Source organism: Rhinatrema bivittatum, chromosome 1 (assembly GCF_901001135.1).
Source record: "Rhinatrema bivittatum chromosome 1, aRhiBiv1.1, whole genome shotgun sequence".
In the NCBI taxonomy this organism is placed as follows: Eukaryota; Metazoa; Chordata; class Amphibia; order Gymnophiona; family Rhinatrematidae; genus Rhinatrema; species Rhinatrema bivittatum.
The window spans coordinates 591,956,567-591,983,317 of record NC_042615.1 but is presented as its reverse complement, the minus strand read 5'-3'; the positions used below and the strand labels follow the sequence as shown (position 1 = coordinate 591,983,317).

General features: G+C 42.1%; 1 protein-coding gene across 1 annotated transcript in view; it reads right to left on the bottom strand.

Moving 5' to 3' along the window:
* The window catches only part of FBN2 (fibrillin 2), a 596,571-nt gene that overhangs the window by 524,706 nt on the left and 45,114 nt on the right, over window positions 1-26,751 (bottom strand). Inside the window, exon 5 of the mRNA XM_029619106.1 lies at window positions 7,550-7,645. Coding sequence (XP_029474966.1) covers window positions 7,550-7,645 — 96 coding nt within the window. The remainder of the gene's footprint in view (window positions 1-7,549; window positions 7,646-26,751) is intronic.

Here is a 26,751-nt window from a genome sequence, read left to right as displayed (position 1 = left end):
TTTCTTAGACCCATTCCATTTGGAGACATTTCTACAGGATAAGTTTACACAAGGTGGTAGTATAGATGGCCAAAAATAAAGAAAAATGTACTCTCTCTCCCTTCAATTATAATTATATGGTCAGTTATATAAAATTTATTTCCCCCATAATTATTGAAAATGTAATTGAGAAACATGATGTTTAAATAAGAGTGTATTTTAAGTTTAATTTTATTGTTTCGATATTACTTATGTATATTTTTGTTTAAAAGTTTCTTTTGAATGAAAATTGAATAAAGAATAAATTTAAAAAAAAAGAGGCTAATTCACTAATCTGGAATCCTATTTTATATTTAATAAAAGAAGTAAAGCTAGACAAAGATAAAGGCTTTCCCTGAGCCGAACAAACTGCCAGGGGTACCTTGAACCTCCCTGTTTCTCTCATTCTGGAGGATCATAGATTTCATAATTCCTAGAGATATTAAAAACAGGAAATTGTGATCTCCATGTTTTTCTGTTGACTTGAAAAGAGGTTCCAGCTCTGGTGATTTGGCATAGAAAATGGTTAAGGATTCAGTCTCTCCCTATCTGTGCCTACAGGAAAAAAAATCTTTATTTAACAAGACACAGACTTTCCTCTTTTAGAATTTCAAATAGAAGATTTGGAGCCAGGAATAAGTTAATGGCATAGCTGAGTGATAAGAACAAAGAGCTGTGAAACTTAAGACCAAATCTGCCATTCACTGTATGACCATGAGCAAGTAGCTCAAACTGTCCAACACACAAATATGGCTTGTAACCTCTACTTGCCAGGGTCACAATCATGCAAAAATTATCCTGTGTATACTGATGATGCTTCTAAAAACAAACATTATTTTAGAAGGGTGAAACAAAATTATTCAAGTCGTTAAAGCCCAAGTGGATATATAGTGAGGAGCTGCAGATAGACCATGTTAGGCTGGAAAACCGGGCATCTGCATGGCTGATGAAATTTAATGTGAACAAATTCAAAGTGATGCACAAAGGAAAAAATAATCCTAGCAATAGGTACATAATACTGTGTTCCACGTTAGGCGTAACCACTCAGGAGAAGGATCCTGGAGTCATTGTGGACAATATCTTAAAGCTGTCAGTTCAATGTGCTGTGGCGGTCAAAAAGCTAATAGCACATTAGGAATTATTCAGAAAGGAAGGAGAATAAAAATGAGATTATAATGCCTCCGTATCAATCCATTGCACAGCCACACCAGGAGTACTGGGTGCAATTCTGATTAACCCAACTCAAAAAAGACCTAGAAGAGCAGAAAAGATACAGAGAAGGTCAACAAAAATTATAAAGAGGATGGAGCAGTTCCCTTAGGAAGAAAAGCTAAGGGGGTTAGGGTTCTTCAGTTTGGGGAGGAGACAAAGAGGGCAAGATAGAGGAGCAAATAAAAGTGTGTCTAATGATGTTTTAGAGTCCAGCAAAGTTTCTGTAGGGTCTAAAAATCACAAAAATGGTCAAGCAGCTGGTATGGAAGCAAGGGCTGTATTCTCTCATGCTGGATAGGGAAAAGTGCAGATTCCTCCCTTCCCCCTCTGTGACTATCTGACTGCACTCCTATGGTGACCTTCTTTACTCTTCTCTTCCTTTGACTGGAAGACTCACACTTCAAGCCCACACCCGGAAATTTAGTAATAAAGTCTCACTCAGAGTTACCTTCAGCAATCATAAAATCTTTAATTCTTCTGGGGGTTATCAGCAGTCATTTTACAATTATCACAGGAATCCACAGCAAAGATAGCATAACAAAATAAAATATACTCTTACAATTCCCCTTCACCAAGTTCCTCATCTAGGTATCACTCAAATTCTCAACCCTTCTCTTGTGTCTTTAAACACTCTTCAAACAAGTCCCATCAGCACTCACATCCCTTCACAGAGTTCACCACCATATTTTTCACCACAGTCAATTTCCACAAGATGTCTGTGGTCCATGGGTTCCCCCAGTTGCTCATAGGCACTAGCTAGTAGCTTAATGATGGTAATGCAATCTCCATAGTGGCAAACCCCTGCTGGATTAGATGACCTAGACCCTAAGACAAGGATCCCTTCTGAATACCAGAATAAAACAAAGAAAAGCACCCCCACTTCCACTGTGAGCTCCAACTTATACTAAAACACGGCACACTTCCCCTAGAGGCCCAGCCTTACTTAAAGAGGCAGTGAACCACCCTGCCATACCCGTCTGCAACAGCATAAATTACCTCTACCTTTGGTTAATGGTAAAATGCTCAAATTGGACTTAAAATAAAAGATATTTTACTAGTGGCATAAGACCTGGATCACATAAAGAATAGTTATTTACCCATTCAAATTAGTAAGTCTAGGGAACATTCCATGAAAACTATCAGCAGCAGATCTAAAATTAGATAAAGTATTTTTTCACTCAACATACAATCAAGCTGTGGAATTTGCTGCCAGAGGATCTGGTCAAGGCATCTAGCATAGTTTGCTTTAAAATAAGTTTGGACAAGCTCCTAGAGGAAAAATCCATACACAATTATTAGCCAGGTAAACTTGGACAGCCACATCTTATTCCTGGGAGTGGGCATCAAGGAATGGATCTACTCTTTCAGATTTGCCGGGTAGTTCCTAGTGATCTGGATTGGCCACTTTCAGAGATCACATGGTGGGTTTGATGGATCTTTGGTCTGCTCGAACATGGTACATTTCATGTCCTTAGGACATAGTACTCAGTGTGCTGCATCCCCCAGCAAGGTGACTTGTAAGAAAACGTATCTGCTTATTTCACTTACTCCTTTAGAAAGCAGAAAGGGAGTAACATGTTAGCCCATCTAACTATAATAAAAAGGAAAGTTGCCTCACACCTTCCTCGCTGATAGGCAAATTAAGCTCCATGCTCTCCCTCTCTGTATTCTCCAGCTCCGCCCCTCTCTCTCCCAGTATGGAACTTCAGCCCGCCATGGAAGAGAAACTGGTGGCAGTAGGTGGCGCATTAACCCTCCCTGGCCCGCCTTCCCTGGAAGAGACATATTGGGGGACGTGGATAGCGCAATCTACCCTCCCCCTCTTGAACCCTCTCACTGCCAAACAGGAGAAGGACAACGTCCTTGCAGTGCCTCTGGTCCGTCATCACTCCTCCCCTGCTGGGGCCGGAAGGGCACGCTTTGAATCACGTGGTTCAAAGCATGACGCTCGGGTCCCAGCAGGGGAGACAGATGATGCATTAGAAACATTGCAAGGCTACTGTCCTCCTCCTCCTCCTGTTTGGCTGATAGAAGCCAGAGAGTGAGGAGGTTCCAGCGGGGCAAGGAGAGAGTGCACAGGGTAAATGAATGAACCAGAGGAAGTGGGCAAGTGAGCGAGTGAACTGGGGATGGTGGAGGAAGTGAACCGGGGCAAGTGAGGGCTTCGAGGAGCAAGGAAGAGCGTGAAGCAGGATGAATGGGAACCGGGGGAGTAAACCAGTATGAGTGAGCGGTTCGCGGGGGAACCAGAATGCATTTATTAGGCAAATAAAGATGCAAGCTTTTGTGACCAGTAATGTCTCTTTCCTAACCTTTAACGCTTCTTTTAAAATGTACCAATATTGGATTTAAAACTAACAAAACCTTCTAAAACATTTTTCGCAAAAGGTACAGTGCAGGTTCAGTAGTTATACTGGTCCTGAGGAAAACTGAATTATTTTATAGATTGTGTTAAACTTTATCAAGAATACAAATAAATCAAAAGATACCTGGTACCAGAGTTTTCGATATCATACAGATCTTTCAATTATTCTTATGTTAGTTCAATAAAAAAAGATATCAATAGCCTGCAAAGAAATCTACTCAAAATATCTAAACAGCTGCACTGGAAATGAAACTGGTCCATGTACCTATGCATCAGGAACAGCATTTTTAATGCAAATCTCTCCACATACTATCATATTCAGAAGGGACCAGCCCTAGAGGTGAGTATAGAGTTCATTCACAATACCTGTTCCAATTTTGGGCTGTTTGCCAACAAGCTGCTTGTTATTGCTTATGAATGACAGTTGTTTTCACTTTCAGTTCCACTCACAATTTTCCACTCAGACACGGATGACAACAACGTCTGCACTGGGCTATATTTGATCTAGTGATCTAGATTTTAGAAGATGAATAATGCTGTAATTTGATGCATATACATGCTTTAGAAACTAAGGGGGTCATTCTCTAACGCTATCGCATGCAGAGTCGGCCCCGGAAGAGGAGAAGTCAGGGCGGCACCGGGGGCTGACGCTGCGGACACATCTCTGGCGGCGAAAGGTAAGATTCCTTATCGCCGCCAGTTTCGTGCCGAATAACTACACCGCGGAGGTGCTCGCAGGACCACCCCCCACTTCGCCCCCCCGTTACCGCCGGATTCTCTAAGGTAATCCAGGCCTTAGTAAATAAGAATATGAATAATCTGAGAATAGGCAGCTGCTGCTGCTACTACTATTAAAACTACAAAGTTAAAAGTACTGAAATCCATCCACTTTTCTATGTGGAGCAAAGGCAACACATTAAGCCTGTAAATTGACTTAACTTTTGTTTCTTTCAAGGAAATCTACTGTTCAGATAAAACAGAGAAAGAATCGCTCTGCAACATTCCCCAGGATCTGTTGCCAGACAGTACGGAGAAGCAATACAGCTCTGAAGAATCAATGTTGTCACCTTAAGTGCTCAGAGATGCATGTGTGGAAGAGGATGAAGGAAGATTTGAAAATATTATAAAATAAATATACCATGCAGTCAGGGCCCATCTCCACACTGCTTAGTCCCTTGGTCTGGGCAACAAGCAAAGTTCTCTTCTGCACTGGGGTTAGCCCAAAGGTGGCTTTTCGGGGTTTAAAGAGAATGTGAAATATATGAAATGGCCAGTCAAGAAAAGAAAGAAAATTAGAAAGTATCAAACGTTTCTAATTTCACGGAATCTGTTAAAAATTTAGCTATAATTTTGATTCTAGCAGTAAGCTCAAACAGTGCAAAACAGGCTACTCCAGAGGGAACATACATTTCATCTATTTTTTTTTTTTTTTTTGGTTTTATGGTTTCCTATCCCAATTCTGGGTAGGAAACCTAAACCTCTAAAGACTGTGTTGTAAGTATTTCATACACCACTTAGTTGTTCTTCTTACTAGCTCACATTTCATTGCATTTTATTTTTACATAAGCAGAATGAAAATTACATTTTAAAAACACAATCTTTAAAATCGCTCATTGTAAATCCTAGTTGTACTCAGGCTTCTTTTTCTGTCACAGTAGAAAACCTCTTGCAGAGCGAGGTACCCCACAATGGACTAAACAAAGAGAGTTGATAAAAGAAGCAAAGGGCAGTTTCCCCATGATAAAACATTCAGAACAAAACTTGAGAGATTGTATATTTTTATCTAACCTAGACCCAAAGATGCTAAGGTTTGGAATTTGGAAACCTGACAGCGTCACCAAGGAACTGTGATGGATAAACAGAATGAGACAGTAGATAAAGGTCATTCAGCCACCCCACCCCGAGTCTGCCCAGCCACACCTGCCAGTCAGCTTTGCAATTCCTTCTTCTCCCTCAGACGTCCTCTGTGTTTGTCCCACACTTTTTTGAATTTCAAAACTGTCTTTAATTACCCCCCACCGCCAGCCACTCCATGCATTCAACACCATTTCTATATATTTTATATGGTGCTACATACTGAGTAATCTGCTATGTATTTAGGTTGAACATTAAAACAGGAGAACATCAAAAGCCATATGCTTCTCACATTTATACTTGAAGCTGTGTAACAGGAGGCGGCAATTAAATAAATCAGTTTCATTCATTAGCCATCCCATACACTTGCTGCAGTCTTCTTCAATAACTCTTATGATAACTATTCAATATTTCATCACACAATAGAACGAACAAAGGAAATCAAATGCAAAGAACAGAGTTGCCACCCAGTAAAAATAAGATCATCTCTGATACATCCTCACACACAAAAACTGTAATATAGAAATTAATAACTATCCAATCATATGAATTTATACAGTGTTGTTGGGCATGAGGTAGAATGATTAAGAATTTAAAAACTGGAAAAGCTGATGTTAGCTAAACAACTATATTCACATTAGGACTATTTGCTACCTCAAGAAAGACCAATGTTCAATTATAAATGCAGTCTCCAGCTTCATGAGTGGAAGTGACTCATCTCAAAAATAAAGATTAGATCATACATCATTTTATTAATGGTTTCTGTTGACCACTCCCAAAGATAACAGACTTTACAAGACTAGCTTGTCCTTTTCCTTAGCCTGATTATGCTTTTCGAATTGTTGAAACGTCTATAGGAAATACAGGACAGGAGGAATTCACAATTGTATTCATAACTGGGTAGATCAATTTGTAGAGGTGCAGGACTCAAACAGATACAGAGGAAAATGAATGACCCATCCAGATAGATCTGATATGTGCCTCTAAAGCTCTGATTGTATATACTGTATTCACTAATGGCCCGATTTTAAAAGCCTGGCACGCACAAAAACCAAGAGATACATGCGTGGCTGGGCTGTGCGCATGCCTAGTGCATTCTAGAAGCGACACGGCCACACTCATTTCTCCCGATACGCGCAGACGTGCCAGGCTCTGTAAAAGGGGAGGGTCAGGGATGGAGGCCGGCCAGGATAGCGCCATTAGGCACTGTTGTAGGGAAGCGCGCGCCAGCCAGCTGCCGGTGAGCGGAAGGTAATCTTACTTCATTGAGTGGGTAAGTTCTTAAAAAAATCTAGGGTAGTTAGGGTAGGTTTAGGGGTCGGGGAGGTGAGAGGAAAAAGGGAAGAAGGCTAGATATGGTGATAGGAAAGTTCCCTCCCAGTCCGCTCCAATTAAAGAGCAGACTGGGAGGGAACTCGAGGAGGACTACTCGCATCACCGTGCAATTTTTACAAATATCCCCACCCCCTCGCACGCACCAAAACAAAATCGGGCGTGCATGTGTGCGCGGGTATCGATTTTATAACATGCACGCATGTCCCTTTGAAAATCTATCTTTAACAGTATAGATAGATATATGTATACTAACAGTACTACCCAGCATGTGCTCTTGGTTTTGCAAGTTGAAAAGAAGGGACAAAAGGAGAATGGGTTTCCAAATGGATACAAGTAGATTTTTCCAGCATAAGAAACAAAGTTATGTATATCATTATTGCCTGCAGCTCATTAACTATATTAAATGTACTTTTTATGATTCTGTGAAATCAATATAGAATCACTCTTTTAGAAAATAAAACAATAGAAAAAAAATTATGCCTTAGTCGGAGATGATGAAATTAAACAAATTTCACAAAACAATCAGCACTGCATTTTGTCTTTTTTTTTTTTTTTTTACAACAGCTTTATAATAGGGACATGCGGAAATGTTTTAAAGGCATGGGTGGCTGAAAATAATTTCACCTGCAGCTTTTCTGCTGTATACATAGATTTAGCATTACTAGAAAGATCCTTACTGAAATAACCTTGCAAAAAAAAAAATGATATGCAGTTATAAAACATCACAGAGATCAGTTTCTCAAATAGATATTCTTATTTTCTTACCTCTCTCGCACTGTGGACCAGTAAATCCATACACACAGGCACAGCGGTTGGGTCCAATACAACGTCCACCATTCTGGCAGCCATTTTCACAGACAGCTGTGTAGACAAATGAAAGTTACCAACCTGCTTTACCAAGCACATTTTTTTCATTTGATGTAAATAAATTCAAAAAAGCAAGTAAGATTAATTTTAACTCTCTCCATCTTTGTTAGATAGCCATTATCGTGAACTTCTGGATCTTAAAGTGAAAACAAAAGCTGTCTCAAGAAACAGAATGCTTGAAATAATGGAGATGTTGTGTTGCCCACATTTACTAAGTACACATCGATTTGCTAGATATTTTTCAAATGAAGCAGGTGACAAACATGCGAGCATGCATATGAATACAATCAAACGGCATAACAAAATCTTTCACTGGACCAGATACATCATTAACCAGATATGGGCAATGTCAATGGCTGAATTCAAATAACAGAGGTCATCTTTCAAGTAAACTCCAGATACAGCAATAAAGTAGTAAATTCATCTCTACTCTCCAGTCTACTTTAACTTACACTCAGCTTCATTTATTTGCCACAGATAATTCTGGGAAAAAGAAAGAGTCATCAGCTGGAAATCGCAATGTTTATATAGGTTAAGTGGCAGTCCTAGTTTTTGCCTTTAAGTAATGCTACCTTTCCCTTAAATCAGACCTTAACAGATCCTATTTAGAAACAAACATTCATGCTCTGACGAGCACCACTGTCCCACTGTAACCTGGAAATAATGATAGTGGCGTCCTTGGGCCTTCTTACCTTCTACACTCTATTACACTGTTTTTGCAGTGAAAAAAGCTATAAAGAAATGCCTACATGTTCCCGAAGCGATATGACTGGGATTCAGTTTAGACGAAAGGCAGTGTCTGTCAATGGCCAAATACGTAAGGGGGAAAAAAATGGAAATCATAAATTCATCTATCTAATTGTAAGAACGTCAAAAAGTTATAAAGTTTAATGATTTTAATTCTTCAGGCTGTGCAGCTTGTGAGGCTCTGGTGTTCTTCAAGCAGAGCTGCTGACTCTCTTTCCAGCCTGCCCAATCAGCAGTGAGCACAGACGTTAAAGCCTCTGGGCTCTTCTCCAACTCTGGTTCCCACTTCTGAAGGCACGCTGCGCTGTTACTAATGTGCCAAAACAACCCCAGATCTGGAGACATTAAATCCATTCAACTGACAAAACATTAAACATGCACTCCTTAAACCACACCTCAGCTGGACTACTCTATCCAAAGGGGAAACATAAAACATACTGTTATCTGGGAATGTGAGGGAGCTTATCACCAGCTGTTAAGACTGAACTGCGCTTCACTTAGAAGGTATGGCCTGTGCATAAGAGGGAATGACCTCTGTGTAAGTCTGCACTGTTACATGAACTGCATTAGTTTATAAAATGACATTAATTATTATTACATAAACAGTGTGTAAACATTTTTATTCAGTTATAATTATTGTATAACTATGAAATGAATGCTGTTTGCTGAACAAAAAAACAAAAAAAAAAAAAATCAAAGAAAAGACGTTTGTTGTTTCCCAAAGGGATATTGAAAAGCAAATCTAATCTAATTAAAAAAAAAAAATCAGAGGCGCCCAAAGTAAAATCTGCAGAAATACAACAGCACTTCATGGCTTTCACTTTACAGCCTGAAACATAGAAGCCAACTTTTCAAAATGATCGGGGTTATTAAACTCAACACACAATGATCCCTCCCTAGACACAGTGAAAGAGTTTGGTCAATACTGGGCCATTGTAACCTCAGAGTTGTCACCTATGGCCTGAACTGTGTCCTCATCTGAGAAAATCTCATGATAATGTTGTAATAAAGCAGGGACTTCATCAACATGGATAGAAATTATTTTTTAGATGAAAAAAGTGTGATATTAAAAAAAAAAAAAAAAAAAAAAAAAAGAGTACAGTGGTTTCAGGACTCGCATACAGATCCCAGGGTATAAATCATTAACTCAGTACTCAGTTGTTAACTAGTCCCAATATTTTTGTACCAAAGTGACCATGCAATTCATGCAGAAACTTTCACATATGTGAATCATTTCTTAAAATTGAATTTATTTTAGTAATAGAAATTTCTTTAAATTTGAAAAACAGCAGTAATATACTTCCCAAAATAGTTTTCCAAAGCAGCCATTTGACATGGCCCATGTTTCAGCAAGTTTATGATTATATCAGGCAAATGAAGCTACAGAGCAAAGCTGATTACCTGTAACTGGTGTTCTTTGAAGACAACGAAAACAAAAAGTCTCACTTATGTATAAAGTCAAAGGATATTTATAACATTTAAAGGAGGAAAAGAGCTTAGAATGGAGCAAAATGCATTGATTTTACAAATTGCCAAGCTCTCAATCACTGGTCAAAAAACCTCCTAAAGTATCTTTCCTAGTGTGTGCAAAAATAGTGCAAATTTTCCAGTATTAACTGAATCACTTTTATTAATATCCTTCTGAAGTATTCAGAATAAAATATATCACTGGTGAAGCTAAATCTCCATATGGTGAAAAAGGAGAATTATTAGGAAAGATGATATGATATAAAGTCATCATTTCACTATAAAGAGCTGTATCAGGGCTGATTTAATACATAGAGAGCATTACTTAATCTTCTAGAGTGACATGACGTCTACAAAGTTTTATAATGGAAAGAGGGACTTTTTATTTTGGTTTCTATTGCAGTCGCATTTCCCTTTTTGTGTTCTGACTATATCATTCTCTGAAGCATTCATTTGCTTCCTGGACATCATGTTAGCTCAGCAACACCAGGCCCCCATATGGCAGAAGGGATTAAACATCATGGCAAAGATTATCGATAGCTGTCTTTTGTTGTCAGGGCCAGTGACTACAGAGACTGAATCTCTTATATTAATTATGATACATAACTACTAGGAAATTTTGTTTTGATCTCATCAGAGCACCACGCTTCCCAGTCATTCTAGCCTGGAATGACATGAGCTGCATATTAACTGGAAGATCCAGCGGGTGATGTTCCCATCAACACGTTTGTCACAGTTGGCCATTTCGAATTTCTGTCAACAATTTGTAAAGTTTCTCTCATCTTTGTATAAATCCTGTTTCCTACCTCTTCAATCACTATGACAATTTCAGATTGCCAACTCCCTTGTTATTAGATCTGCACCTATCTTTACATACATAAGTGTTTTCCCTTTGAAATAGTACAATGTACATGGCATAACCATAATATCTCTCTTATTTGGAATTCACTGTCAACAGCTGTCCATTCCTAAATGGATTTCTACTTTTATGTAAACTGTGCCTCCCGATGCAGCCCATGCGAAACAGTGTTCTGTGTCGTCGGACCCATTCTAGAATAAATATTGCTATGTACAAACCATGAAGGCCCTTATTGCTTATTCATTCTGAGGTTGTTGGACCATTTGTGAACACTGTGGCAACACACCTGTTCCTTGCTATCCAGCCTAGTGTGTTCGCTCATATTTCCACTTTTTTTTGTGTGGCCCATCAGCATACTGCCATCAGAACTCGATGCCTAATGAAGAAACCCAAGCATCAAGGCTCAAAAATACAATCTGTGTTGTCTGGCACGCTTAAATAGGACCACACAACTGCCAAAAAAAAAATGCAGCGTGCTGGGATGTATTCAATAAAAAGGGAGCTGCTACTCTTCCTCCGTATAGGTCATATGACTAGGGCTTAATTTGTGGGTGAGCAGCCTGGAACGCAGTTCCGCTACTTCCTTTCAGACTTAAGAGGCAGAGCAGCAGGGGGTGTTCTGCTCCAGCCCCTCCCCTCCAGGCAGCCTGCAGGGAAGAAGAGAGAAGGGGGTGAGCAGGAACGGGACAGAACAGCCATTCTGCTTCCTAATTCAGCTCCTCCCCTCCTCTTCTACAGCAAACAGGAAGGACAGGTATATTACTGAAGCAGACACTGCAGAGGAAAACAATATACACAAAAACGGTTTGAATTAGCACACATTTGAAATTTATGAGTAATAGTGTACTGGCCTTGATGATCTGCACTACATCTCACAAGTTTCAACCCCTTTTTCTGTCTGTTACTCAGGGCTTAATTTCTGGTGGAACAACCCAGAATGGCATTTTGTCACTTTTTTTCTGGGTCCCAAGGAAGCGGAGCAGAGCTGGCGGTGTAAATCAGTTCCAATGCCCCTGCAGAAACAGCACCCGTGGTGGAACTTATCAGTTCTGGCCCCCCCAGGCCCCAGAAGAAGCAAAGCAGAGTGTGTTGGAGCTGCTTACCCTGAGATGGAGCAGCCACATAGCCTTGATTTTTGTGCAATTTCCTGTTACAACTGAGGAAATCCTGAGGGATAACGGCCAAGGTCAAAGAGATGTGAGGTGAATGCCTGTGAACCCCACTGCTTCTGCCGTTACTGAGTAGGTCATCTTTCTAGACAAGTTGCTGCTTACCATGCTGGCTTCCTGGTCCCTCTGGCACTTGTGACCATATTAGGAGAGGAGGAATAGTCAAGAGTGTGAGGAGGGGGGGGGGGGGTGAGCAGGAAAGTGAATAAAGGGGTCAGAAGAAAGCAGAGTGAGGATGGAGGAAGAGTAAAAGAGTGAGTGAGATGGTGTGGGAAGAGTAAGTGAGGAGTGGAGAGAAGGAAGTGAAAGTTAGTGAGGGGATTGGTGGGGTTGTGGTTTGTGTGTGTTGCAGGGGAGAGAGCGAGTGAGGGGAAAAAGTGGTGGGATGTGAGTGAGGGAATCAGAGGGATTGTGAGGTGTGAGTGAGATAAGAGTAGGCGTCAATATCTGAGAGAGGCAATTGGAGGGGGCAGAGGAGGAATGAATAAGTGGAGGAGAAAGGATAGGAGCGTGTGGGGTTGGGTGGGAAGGAGAGAGTGAGCGAGAGGACAACAAGGTGCTGCTCCCTTATTTCTCCCCCCCAAGGAGGAGAGCTAAACCAATGCCTGTTTGGAACCCTCTTCTTAGGGCCTCTGGATCACAGTCAGAGCAAGTACCTCCTTCTGCTCCAACCCCTTCTGCAGCTGCAGGGCATGCACATAAGATACCCCAGGTAGAAACATCCCTGTGCTTTCTGGAGATCCAAAGGCCTTGCAGTGCTCTATAGTCTTCCTTCTGCAGACCTCTTGTTTTCCTGACCATAAGCCAAAAGTGGCATAAGTGATATCTCTGCTGACTGAGGAGGCTCTGATCTGGGCCTTCCCAATCTGGGAAAAACAGGACCCCTTGTGTGTAATCCTTACATGTGAGACTTTAGGTCCCAAGGGCACACAAACTTACTTATTCTTTGGGGCTGCTCCAGCTAGCACTTCTCCCATCACTTTACTCTCTGTCCCATGGGTGGAATCCTTTTTGTGGGGGAAGATCTCGCTTATGGCTCAGGCAGTGGTATATGTGTGTGTCTCTCTCTCACTCTGTGGTGTTAGATGCTGCATCTCCTGGGTGAGATGCTGGGACAAACCAGATAGGACAAGGCACTAGGTGTTAAATTAAATGTTTACTGATTCTTTAACAGTTAAAATAAAGTCCCTTTTTCATAAAGATGAATTTACAGCTGATTGATATTCAAAGGTGTTTCTTCTCTTCTAGGTAGGTGTCCTTATCTTAGGAAACTGGGTAAAGTGCATAAAGCTTTCCCCACCAAGCCAAATGGGAATCCTATTGGAGGGGCCCCCTCAAACACAGAAAGCCCTACCAGAATCCAGTTTATTCATGATTGCCCAGCCTGTCCTTGTTACGCCTGTCGGTAGCAGACGGCTGCGACCTCTCATGCTCACCTCTTTTTTTTTCCTGCTCCTTCATGTCTGGGAAGAATGGCGGCCTCTGCCTGTACGACCTCTCTGGTATCCCTGGGACAGCGTGGGCGCTGCCGGTCGCCATCTTGAACCCGGAGTTACCTAGGCATGCACGCTTGCACAAGGTCCGTATTTGAATACATCATGGCGGGAACCTCGGAGGCGTCCCCACCCGATGAAGTCTACCCAGCAGCGTATTTAAACGAACCTGCCCTTTCCATCTTTGAGTTAGCAAGGAGATCCGTCTTGCTGTACTCTGCACTTCTTGGACTTCCATTCCTGTTGCAGCCTTGGCTATTGAATGCTCTGAGTACCCGCTCCTTGGGGGCTCCCCTGCGTTCCCGGCTACCTGCTCCTCAGAGGGCCTTCCTGCCTGTCTGCTGCTGGATCTGCTTCTCAGATCTTACCTTGCTCCAGGATTCATCTACGGTGAGTACCTTCTGACACCTTCAATTCTGTCTACACAGAGGACGCTACACGGCGTACCCCGAGTCGTGGGCCACTACCGCCTGTCTTCAGTAAAGAGCCTGCATCATCGCTGCTCCACAGTATTTTGGGTCTCGGCATCGCTACCAACATCTACTGTACAGACTTCCACTGCGTACCCCGCTCCACTGGCCACTACCGGATCTGTATCCTGAGGTGCCTAGTTCAACAGAGGGGATCTACGGCGTATCCCGCTCCGCGGGCCACTACTGGATCGTCTCCCACCGTGCTTATTCTGGGCAATCCTCACTGCTTGGGACTGCATTTCCATATTGCTAATATTGTGGACATTCCTTTTCTCTCCATTATTAATGAAGTCTATTCTTTTAGCTGTGTGCCACGCCACTGAGACTGATGGTGAGGCTCACAGGGCTCCTCCCTGTGGGCGGAGTCATCGCTCATCTCAGCCCAGGGGTTCACATCCTTCCTTAAACATAACAGTCCTGGTTCACTGGGGTGGCGATCCGAAAGGGAAACTCTGAGATCTCAATGTTGGTGATTGTGACTTCTCTGGCAGGAAAAGTCTTTAGAACATGGGAACCAGGCTAACCCACCACTGGAACCTTTGGGGAGAGGTGAGTCAAAAAACCTCCTCACTGGTTCTCTGAAAAAATCTCTCGGTGACTACTGCTTCACTATCACTGGTGGCTTGCCCCATTTAGGGAGTAGATTAAGGCTTACAGGTCTTTAGCTCTTGTCCTTTGTGTCAGGGGGAAACCTTCTTCAAAGGGTGCAAGGTTAAGCAAGAGTCTCTTCTGGAAAAAATCAGGATACATCTTGGCCATCAAAACTCTCACACTGAAGGACCTGTCACTGGTGCTTGCCTCACCTTGGGTGTAAAGTGGGCTCACAGGTCTTCAGCCCCTTTACGAGAGTCCCAAAGGGAATTCGACAAAAATCTCTCTCACTGTAAAAAAAATAGGAGAGAGATCCTCTGGCAGGGAGTGCACAGTGAGAACTCTCCTTCAAACTAAAGCTCAGGATGAGTCAGGGAGACCTCACCAGAGAGTGGAAAAAATTACATCCTCACTGCTCTGAATCTAATTCTAAATGCTCCACAGATTACTAAAATGGCTGCACTAAATAGGATGAGGCATCCAATCCAAACCCTCCAGGTGAGGAGGGGCAGAAAGGGATGAAAGGCTCATTGATGTAAAAGGTACTAAGCAGGGACCTGGGGCCATCTAGTGGCCAATCCAATGGGATGCCACATGATTTTAGAGTGTGATACTTTTTTCATGACATTTAAAATGCATTTTTGACAACCCAGGCCACCTGATTTCAGCCTCTATCACCCTTCTCCACATGAAGCAAGGGACCCATGCCATGAGGAAGTAAGCTGTGGAGTTCTACATGGTTGTGGCAGAAACAGGCTGGAATTATGAGGCCCTTGTCACAGCCTTTTATTATTATTATTCATGAACAATAATCTGAACTCCAGCCTCCTGCCACAAGCCCTATGCAGTCCCATGGGCCAACCTTTTTCCACCACTCAAGGAGCCTACAGAACTGGGCCATATAGGCATTTGCTTTTCCCAAACAGAGAAATATCGTGCAATGTGGCTGAGATTTTGCATGTATTGTGCTGACGACCTTGGCCACTTGGTCAGAAATTATCCAAGTAAACCCAGATTTGGTCAACTTTCATCTCTGGCCTCACAGGAACATAAAAACATAGATATGACGGCAGAAAAGGACAAAATGGTCCATCCAGTCTGCCCGGCAAGCTTATGGTAGTATCTGCCACACCATACAATTCACTCCCATTCTTATCAGCATCCCAGACCATCAAGCCAGGGGCCTTGTTGGTTGCTGTTTGAATCCAATTCCCCATCACAAATTCCTTTGGACCTTGTTGAGCTTTCCCTCAATCATGTGGCCCAGCATCTCTCAGTCTCAGTCTCCTTGAGTTGACCATTGGGATCAGTGGAGGCCCTTGCCCTTATTGACTCCAGGACAGCTGGCAATTTCATTAGTCTTGATTTTGTCTGTCTGCACAGCACTCCTTTTCAACCCAATCCTGCACCAGTCTCCATTGTTGCCATTAATGGCCAGTTCCAGAACCAACGATGGGTGCAACAAGTTACAGGAGACCTGAATCTTCTGGTGGGCACTTGGCACTCTGAAACTATCTCATTCTGAGTCCTTGAATCACCTTCCTGTAAAATTCAACTGGGGTTACCTTGGTTATAAGTTACATAACCCACTCATTGACTGGCATTCAGGACACATAGGACCAGATTTTAAAAACAGCGCGAGGGCTTAGATTTATTCGTGCAACCTGGCGCGAACAAATCTACGCCCGATTTTATATTATATTTATATAAAATCCGGGGTCGGCGCGCGCGCAAGGGGGTACACACTTGTGCACCTTGCACGCGCTGAGCCCTAGGGGAGCCCCAATGGCTTTCCCCGTTCCCGCCGCCCCCCAGCCCTAACTAAAACCCCCTCCTGACCTTTCTCTCGAAAGTTACACCTGCTTCCGGGCAGGCATAACTTGTGCGCATCGGTCAGCTGCCGGCGTGCCATCCCTCGGCATGGCGGCTGTGCTGGAGGCCTCAGTCCCGCCCCCGGACCGGCGCCCCGCCCATGGCCCCATCCCCAGAACGCCCCTTTTTCAAGCCTCAGGACATACACGCGTCCCGGGGCTTGCGCGTGCCGCAGAGCCTATGCAAAATACGCGCATAACCCGAGAAAATCTGCCCCATTGTCTCACAGTTTCCTTCTTGATTTTCTTCTTGTGTTCCAGAGCTGATGTCTATAGATTCCACTCTCGTGACCTCTGAAAGGGAAATACCACTGGGTCTTCTAATGCAGTATCATGCTTTTTCAGATGTTTTTAGCAAGAAGCAGAGACACTCCTCAGGCACTGGGAGCCACTGAATTGCTTCCTGGTACCATGCCACTACGTGACCAGATATAACCCTTATCAGATCCAGAAAGTAAGGCCATGTCTGAATATATTCATGAAAATCTGGTTTGAGGCTTCATTTGACTGTCAAAGTCCCCTGCTGGCACAGGATTCTTCTTTTTACAAAAGAAGGCTGGATCTTAGTCCATGAATCGATTACTGGGGCCTCAATAAAATCAGGGTTCCCAGACGTTTACCAAGTTGGACTTGTGGGGGCCTATAACCTCATTCAGATCAGACAGAGTGACGAATGGAAGAGTGCCTTCAATATCAGGGATGGGCACTATGAGTATGTGGTCATCGCCTCTGGTCTTTGTAATGGTCCTGCCATATTCCAAGCCTTTGTCAATGATGTCTTTTGAGACCTCCTCTCTCAGTATGTAGTGGTCTACCTTGACAACATCTTGATTTTCTCTCCAGATCTAGCTACCCATAGCAGCACATAGCAGAGGTTCTCCCTCATCTTTGCTAGCACCAGCTTTTCGCCAAGTTTCAGAAGTACCGTATATGTTTGAATAGAAGCAAGTCCACTGCTTGGAATATATAATCTCAACTCAATATTTGTGACTCCTTTATTCAGTCACTGCCTCATCAAGCTTGTAGTCTTTAGGTTATCCAATTTTGTTTTTATTTTCTCATGACTGTCTAACTTTTGTAGTTGAAATGGTTTTGAATAGAAGCAAGTCCATTTAGCTAAGCCAAGATTCTATCAAGAGCCTTTGTGAAGTGTATGTTTGGCAAAACAAATATCAAGACATCTAAGATAAGTATTCATTGTGGTTTATGTGGATTGGATTGTTACTGATTTCAAACAGTGCAATCAATTATTACAAGACTTTTTAAATGCATAAAAAAATATTTTAAAAAATGTATGTTACATATATAGGACTGATGATTACATACAGAAGGGGCAAGCAACTTGCTAGTTGCTAGATAAGCTTTGTGATGTTGTAGCCCTAAATTATGAAGGTCCTTACATATTAAACATTATCACATTGTAGCGCAAAAAAAATTATACTTCATTGATTTAAAATTTAAAACCATTGCAGCTATCAAGTTTTGTGGAATCTGTGTCACATTGTGAGCTTTTCTTGTGGTTTCCACTTGGGACTGAGGTGAATTAGACATTTCTATCTTTTGTAGTGTCATATTTACAATGGATTCCTTGCTCAGATATTGTAATTGCTTCTTAGGATGGGAGGGTGGGGGATAGGTTGTGAGTGTTTTAGATAACGCTCGTTTCAGTTTCTCCAGGTTAATGATGGTGGGTATTCTAGATGGTATAAGACAGGTTAATGGGAAGGTGAGTAATACTGTATAAGTTTACAATGATCTGTTTGGCATGGTGCTGGAAAGAGTACAGCAGTTACCATGCATTTTGTATTATTTTATGATAATAATAAAAAGATATGAATACATAATCTTGACTCAAAGGTTTGAGATGGACCCAGATAACATAACGGCAGCTCTTAATTGACTGACATCTTTGGGTCTCACGGTGATCCAATACTTTCTGTGCTTTGCTAATTATCAGTTCTTCATTCAAAATTTCTCCAAAGTGGTAGCCCCACTTACTGCCCTTAAATGGAACAGCACATCAAAAAATTCTTGGAATCCCCAAGCTCAGTGGGCATTTGAAGAACTGAAGCAATTCTTTGTATCAGCTCCAATCCTTCATCACCTTGATCCAGTCAGGCCTTTCTGTTTTCTATAGTGTCCTATAACAGTGGAAGGGGTATGGTCCCAAAGAAAGATCTTGGGTTGATACATCTGACCTCCATGCACCTTGGCTTTTGAAGACATTTCTTGCAAAGCAAAGCAAGGTGATGTCCAGAGGTTCTCCCTGAAGGGGGTGGGGGCAGGTACTTATGAATCCATTGCTGCAGTTGGCTCTGTGAGCTACTTATACTATATCATCATCCCAGTCCAGTGCCACTCACTTCCCCCCCAAGTGGCCATCTTGCTTCCTGTATAAACATATTTATACTGAGACATTTTCATCAGTCAGTTACCAGAGCTTGGTCCTACCTTCCAGTCCTTGTACTCTGGCTCCATTCCTATGTGCAGAAGAATTCTTCATCTCCAGGTGCTTTCTGTAGTGTTGCTGCCAGATCTCCTTCCTGGATTCCTGGTTTCTTCCAGCAACTCGCAATGTTCTAGGCCTCTTACTCCTTGCTTGTAATGAAGGCTTCCCTCACTTCCCATGCCTCACTGGCCACCAGAAGCTGAGGGCTCAACCCGAATGGAAGGAGGCTGGCATAGGCAGAAGACTTTCTACCATCAGTAGCCTGGATTTGATTCTCCTGACACTAGGCTGTTCATTTCTGGGTCCACCCACAAACGACAACCATCACCCCACATAAGAATATAAGAACTGCCATACAGGATCTGACCAAAGGTCTATCAAACCCAATATCCCATTTACAACAGGTCCAATCCAGGTCACAAGTACCTGGCAGGAGCACAGATAGTAGATAGATTCCTTGTTGCTTACACCCAGAGATAACCAGTGACTTTCCTCGTCTACCTAGTTAATATCAGTTTATGGACTTTTAACTGCCTTTACCACATCCTCCGGCAATGAATTCCAGAGCTTAACTGTGCATTGAGTGATGAAATATTTTCTCCAAGGAATTAGTTGGCCACTAGTTCTGGTGGCCAAGATGGAGCCAAAATGTAATAGAATATAGAAACATAGAAATGATGGCAGAAGAAGACCAAACAGCCCATCCAGTTTGCCCAGCAAGCTTTTGCACTTTTTTTTTCTCTCATACTTATCTGTTACTCTTGGCTCTTAGTAACCTCTTGTAAAACATGTCTCCATCCTCAAGGATTACTATGGCCATTATCAGTATCCTTGAGACCACGGGAATGGGTATCAATGGACTTCCTTACCAATTTACCATCATCACATGGGAAGACCACAATTCTGGTGGTGATGGATTAATTCACCAAGATGACCATTTATTAGCCACTACTGGTGTTCCCTCTTCCCACTAAACAGCAGACCCACTAGTTCAAGAAGTGGTATAACTGCACAGCCTACTACTTCATATCTCTGACCGGAGCTGCCAGTTCGTTACTTGTTTCTAGTGAGAGATAACCAAACTTCTTGATGTCTTAAATCCATTTGTCTTCTGGATACCACCTATAATCTGACAGGCAGACAGAATGGCTAATTTACATTTTAGAGCAGTATCTATTCTACATCTGTAATTTTCACCAAACAATTTGATGCAATTACTTCCCATGGCAGAGTTCACATATAATAATTGTGAGCATTCAGCAACTGTCTCCCTGTTTGTTGCAAGTTATGACATCCACCATCATTTCCACTCGTGGGAAGTTCAGCAGTCCATGGTCTCTGCAGTGGCACAGTGAATTAATGCATCCCAGATACATTTGCTAGGGATGTGCATTCATTTTGCAATGAAATAGGAAATAGAGACGATATTTCCTATTTCGTAACGTTTCAGAGGGGCGACGAATCGATAAGAAAACCCATGAAATTTCGTGTGGTTTTCTTATCGTATTTCAGGGAGGGGAGAAAGGGCACATTAAAACAAAACAAAAAAAAAAACCCAAACCCACCGAACCCTTCAAATTTAATTAATTGCAACCCCCACCCTCCTGACCCCCCAAGACTTGCCCGACCCCCCCCCCCCCCAAGACTTACCAAAAGTCCCTGGTGGTCCAGCGGGGTCCTGGGAGCGATCACCCCCTCTCGGGCCGTCGGCTGCCACTAATCAAAATGTCGCCGATGGTCCTTTGCCCTTACCATGTGACAGGTGCTATCGGTGCCATTGGTTAGCCCCTGTCACATGGTAGAGCAATGGATGGCCTGCGCAATTTTTTAAGATGGGACCACCAGGGACTTCGGTAAGTCATTGGAGGGGGGGGTTGCAATTAATTAAATTTGAAGGGCTGGGGTGGGTTTGGGTTGTTTTTTTTTTTTAAACTGAAGGGTTGGGGCGGGTTTATATGCCCAAAGTTGACATTAAGTGAAGAGCGTAATGTCAGCTTTGGGCATATAAATAATCTACAAAAATTGACCTAAGAGAAAATACTATTGAATTGCAACATACACAGCTAAGTAATTTTCTTCAAGTTTTGAAATAGGAATATCTTTAAAAAATGGCACGGGCCATCCATAGCTCCTACCATGTGATAGGGGCCGGGCAATGGCACCGCTAGCCCCTGTCACATGGTAAGGTTAAAGGGCCATCTATGCCACTTTGATTAGTGGCTGCCGATGGCCCGAGAGAGGGAGATTGCTCCCGGGACCCCCGCTGGACCACCAGGTACTTTAGGAAAGTTTTGGGGTGGTCGGGAGGGTGGGGGATTCTAAATAATTAGATTTAAAGGGTCGAGGTGGGTTTGAGTTTTTTTTTTTCCTGTGTATCCTTTCTTCCCCGCCCTCCCCAAAATAAGAAAACCACACAAAAATGTCATGGGGTTTTCCTTTCGCTTTAGGGGACCCCTGATTCTTGACGGATTAGAAAATATCATACGATAATTTCATCCGTCAGAAAAACGATTCACATCCCTACTAGATGCCTCTTTCTTTGCAAGAGTTTGTGTTACTTCACAAAATAGTGGTGGAGGGTTATTTTTTGCTGAGGTGACACCAGAATTTCAATTTTTTTTTCATGTTAGTTGTAATGTGAATTGCCCTAGCTCTGCACTGCACCTGTTCTGATGATTAATTATACTTTATTGTATTTATGATGATTTCTGGTTTTCTGTAAAGATGGTTCATGAAAGAATACATTAATTTTTGTTTTATTACGTGATTGGATCTAATTGTTTTCTATACTTGTGCATTTATAAACTGCAATAAATATAAAATAAATTCTGATTAATAAGGAATTTTTAATGCTGGTAAGTGCTTGAAATAATTGAGGTAAATTATTTTTTTATTAAAGTTTCATACATGATTAATAATGGCTGTTGCAAATAACTTAGAAAGCCATTCTAGGGTGCAATACATGGCATTATTTATCAATAAGAAAACAACTAGTAGACCTGCATGCCTACAGCCCACCCATATTAACCTTGTGCCCACTCAAAAAATCAATTCTGGCTACGCCACTGCTCTGAGGGTGGACTTCCTGAGAGCAGGGAGGGCAGGAACTCAAAACTCACCAGGCACACAGATGGAATAAATTGGGAAGGAGCAGAAGAAGGAGGAGGTCCACTACTATTGCCCGAGCTGATGGAAATAGAAGGGATGCCAGATGAGTACAGATGGACATAATAGACACCAAATGATCTGAGCATGGAGACTGACTAAAGGTAGCCTCTATTTATTTATTTGTTTGTTTGTTTGTTTATTAAATTCTTTTAACCCGCTTGTTCCTGGGGTAGTTTGCAGCAGTTTACGGAAATATCTTTTGTTGTGCCAAAGCACTGCTGCAGCTGAGGAACTGTGATGACTTATGTCACTGTGGGGAAGGAGTGAGAGTTGAGCAGTGCCTCTTGATTGAACTGTGCTGCCCAGAGTTTTTTTAAATATTTAAGATGGTCATGGCAGAGCAATGCTACAGCTGAGAAACTGTGAATCCTCCCTCCCTAAGGGAGGGGAGAAGCCAGATCTTCTTTTATCTTTGACTGTACACTTTTATTACCTACAAGCCTCACAGAGAAGGGATGCAGGAAGGGGAAAACCTTTCTGGCCAAACGGACCCCAGTGAAGCTGTTTCTGAATCTGATGGTACAGGCGGACTTCTGCAAATTATCTGCATATTGCTTTTGTGTTACACACATCCTGGTTTTTGTTTTTTATTGTTCTGTGTCCTCTTCTGTTTTATTTTTCATATTATCTAACAAAATGATTGAACTAAAAAAATAAAACAATATACAGATTTCCAGATGTGTCTAGAAATACACAGCAATGCTGTGCAGAGTTTATTGCATGGCGCCAGGGTGCTGTTGCCCTTGGTGCTCAAATGTTTCTTAGAAATCCTTGCAACGGTTTAATTAAATTTCATGGTAATGTATGTTTTTGACCCCCAAGCACTGGAATGTGTTTGTAGATTCTGAGTCTCTTGTGACGGTGAGGCTGCTGGAGTCCAGGATTAATATCCAGAGTTATATTTCAAATGGAGGGGGCAGTCTGTTTGTTGAGGCCTATTTGTTTATGTTTGTTTACTTTTTTCATGCTACGCTTATTCCTTTGGTCTCCCCCTCGATTGTGGACTGATGTCATATGAGCTTGGTTATTCTTATTTCTCCTATTTTGTGGCAACACTTCTGTATAGTGTCCTTTCCATGCAGGTTTCATATTACTTGAATATATATATATATATATATATATATATATATATATTGTATATATATGGACCTCAGACTGGAGACTTGTCTAACAACTTTTAAAAAGAAACTAAAGACATGGCTGTTCAGCCAAGCCTTCCCCACTACAAACTCCATTCCCTGATCTAGAATTGTACACCACACATCTCTGTAAACAAAATTTTCCAAATTCTCATGCATAATATCCATTAAAGAGAGGTTAGCTCCTTGCCCCCTCCTCTGTATATAGTATTTATTCTATTTTATTGCACTTTATATATTTATTGCTCCGTTCACCCCTTCTTTATTTTCCTACTCCAAGTTAAGGCTTCCTTGTTATAATGTAACTGTATGCTCTGTATCTCTTGTTGATTGGTTAATTGTATATTCTACTTAGTTCATTGTAAACCGAATTGATTTGATTTGTATCAAGAAAGTCGGTATATAAAAGCCTTAATAAATAAATAAATAAATAATAAATATATGTGTTAAATGCTCTATAAATAAAAATAATAGTTAAAAAAAAAGACTAGCTCAGCATGGAACGACAAAAGAAAGAATAATCTTTTATAAGTGCCAAAAAATCTAGCAAGGGTGATATAGGGGGTTTTAAAGAAAAAGCAGGTTTTGAGCTCAGTAGGGCTGCTAAAGAAGAAAAAAAATCTAATTCACTTTCAGACAAAATCAAACTGAGGAGAACTGCAACAGCACCTGGGAAAAAGTCTTTTCCAGAAAGCTCTGGAAGCCATCTGTTGTGCACAGAACATGGTCACATGACCCACGTGTGTGACTTTGTGATCTGCTAGCCTTCCCCAAACAGCTTCCATCTGTTAGGTGCCAACAGGCACCGCACAGATTTGAACCAGTGACCCAAGAAGGCAGCGGCCAGGAAACTGCAAAAGAGCCACAGGAGATGCAGTCAGGGAAAAGCAAGGAGATATTTACCCTCTGGTTGCCAGGGAGTTAGACGTGCTCTGAAAAAGATTCATTGGTCCAGCATAGGATATGCCTTGACTGGTGAAGGTATATAGAAGGAGTGTAACAAAGACGCATGTTTGCTGGTACAGCGGACTCTTGGCATACGTCCTCTGGAACCTCTGCTTGTCAGTTCCCGCTCCAGGGTTCCCACTCCACAGTCCCCACTCCAGTGTTCTTGCTTCGTGCCTCTCCCCTGGGTCCTGATCCTGAGCCTGCTCCACTGCTACAGCTGCAGACCAAGATGCCTCCCAAGTTAGATCTGGTTTTATTGATCTTGACTCAATCTTTATTTGGACAACCCCAGCCTCTCCATATTTACCTCTTCTTGAATGTACCACTAGTGACCATTTTGGAAAATGGTGCCGAATGGGCTGGTTGCAAGTGTGCACCCAGCCCCGATGCGGAATCCAATTTAAGGTAAGGGGGGTTTCTGGGGTGGGGGAGGGTGCAGGAGACCTGAACATTTTATTTTGGGTGTGAGGTTGCCTCTGGGGGGCGGTGAGTGGGTGGGAAGGGGTGCTGGGGCTTGATGGTAATTGTTGAAGGTGGAAAGGCCATTGCCACGTGCATACTTTAAAGTTTTCTTCCAGTTTCCTCCAGTTTGGGGGAGTCGGGGCTGCCTCGACCAGCATCCCCGAGTTGAATTGGGTGTAGCACTGACCCCCACTTAACCTCCCTGTTTGCAGCCATTTTTTTTTTGGGCCAGTGGCCTTTTAAGGTGATGTCATGAGGCTGGAGCCACCATCGCGTTAAAGGACAGCTCGCCACACTCTTTTGTGCCACAGTGTTTGGCCATGACACAAAAGAACATTCCATACAACTGCAATGCATTTTGGGGGGAGGGGCCCCACTATCACGGCAACCCCCCCCCCCCCATGATAGTGGCAACCCCCTCCTGTACATCACAGCTAGATGATTCAAGGGGTGAATTTGGGGAAATTTTGTAAATTCCATCAAACTCAAGCTAGATTGCAATTTACCATGTTCAAATTCTGACCTATTATTTGATTCACATATTGAGTGCTGTGCTTGAGACCAGAGTTTGATTCCCAGACTTGACTCCTCCCACTCCACTCATGAGTAATGGTGGTGAGGCCACTTGGCAACAGTGATCATAACATGATCAAATTTAAACTAATAACTGGAAGGGGGACAATAAGTAAATCTGCAGCTCTAACACTAAATTTTAAAAAGGGAAACTTTGATAAACTGAAAGGTGCAGCTGCAAAGGTTAAAAGTGTTCCAACAGGCTTGGACATTGTTTAACAATATAATCCTAGAGGCGCAGTCCATATGTATTCCGTGTATTAAGAAAGGTGAAAGGAAGGCAAAACGATTACCGTCATGGTTAAAAGATGAGGTGAAAGAGGCTATTTTAGCTAAAAAACCATCCTTCAAAAACTGGAAGAAGGATTCATCTGAAGAAAATAGGATAAAACATAAGCATTGTCAAGGTAAGTGTAAAACATTGATAAGACAGGCAAAGAGAGAATTTGAAATGAAGTTGGCCATAGAGGCAAAAACTCATAATAAAAACTTTTTTAAATATACCCAAAGCAAGAAACCTGTAAGGGAGTCGGTTGGACCATTAGATGACAGAGGGGTTAAAGGGGCTCTTAGGGAAGATAAGGCCATTGCAGAAAGCCTAAATGAATTCTTTGCTTCCGTGTTTACTAATGAGATGTTGGGGAGATACCAGTTCCAGAGATGGTTTTCAGGAGTGATGAGTCAGACGAACTGAACAAAATCACTGTGAACCTGGAAGATGTAGTAGGCCAGATTGACAAACTAAAGAGTAGCAAATCACCTGGACAAGATGGTGTGCATCCTAGGGTTCTGAAGGAACAAAAAATTAAATTTCTGATCTATTAGTTAAAATTTGTAACCTATCATTAAAATCATCCATTGTACCTGAAGACTGGAGGGTGGCCAATGTAACCCCAATATTTAAAAAAAGGCTCCAGGGGTGATCCGGGTAACTATAGACCAGTGAGCCTGACTTCAGTGCCGGGAAAAATAGTGGAAACTATTCTCAAGATCAAAATCGTAGAGCATATAGAAAGACATGATTTAATGGGACACAGTCAACATGGATTTACACAAGGGAAGTCTTGCCTAATAAATCTGCTTCATTTTTTTGAAGGGCTTAATAAACATGTGGATAAAGGTGAACTGGTAGATGTAGTGTATTTGGATTTTCAGAAGGGACTTTGTCAAAGTCCCTCATGAGAGGCCTCTACGAAAACTAAAAAGTCATGGGATAGGAGGTGATGTCCTTTCGTGGATTACAAACTGGTTAAAAGACAGGAAAGAGAGAGTAGGATTAAATGGTCAATTTTCTCAGTGGAAAAGGGTAAACAGTGGAGTGCCTCAGGGATCCATACTTGGACCGGTGCTTTTCAATATATATATAAATGATCTAGAAAGGAATATGACGAGTGAGGTTATCAAATTTGCGGATGATACAAAATTATTCAGAGTAGTTAAATCACAAGCAGACTGTGATACATTACAGGAGGACCTTGCAAGACTGGAAGATTGGGCATCCAAATGGCAAATGAAATTTAATGTGGAGAATTGCAAGGTGTTGCATATAGGGAAAAATAACCCTTGCTGTAGTTACACGATGTTAGGTTCCATATTAGGAGCTACGTCCCAGGAAAAAGATCTAGGCATCATAGTGGATAATACTCTAAAATCGTCGGCTCAGTGTGCTGCGGCAGTCAAAAAAGCAAATA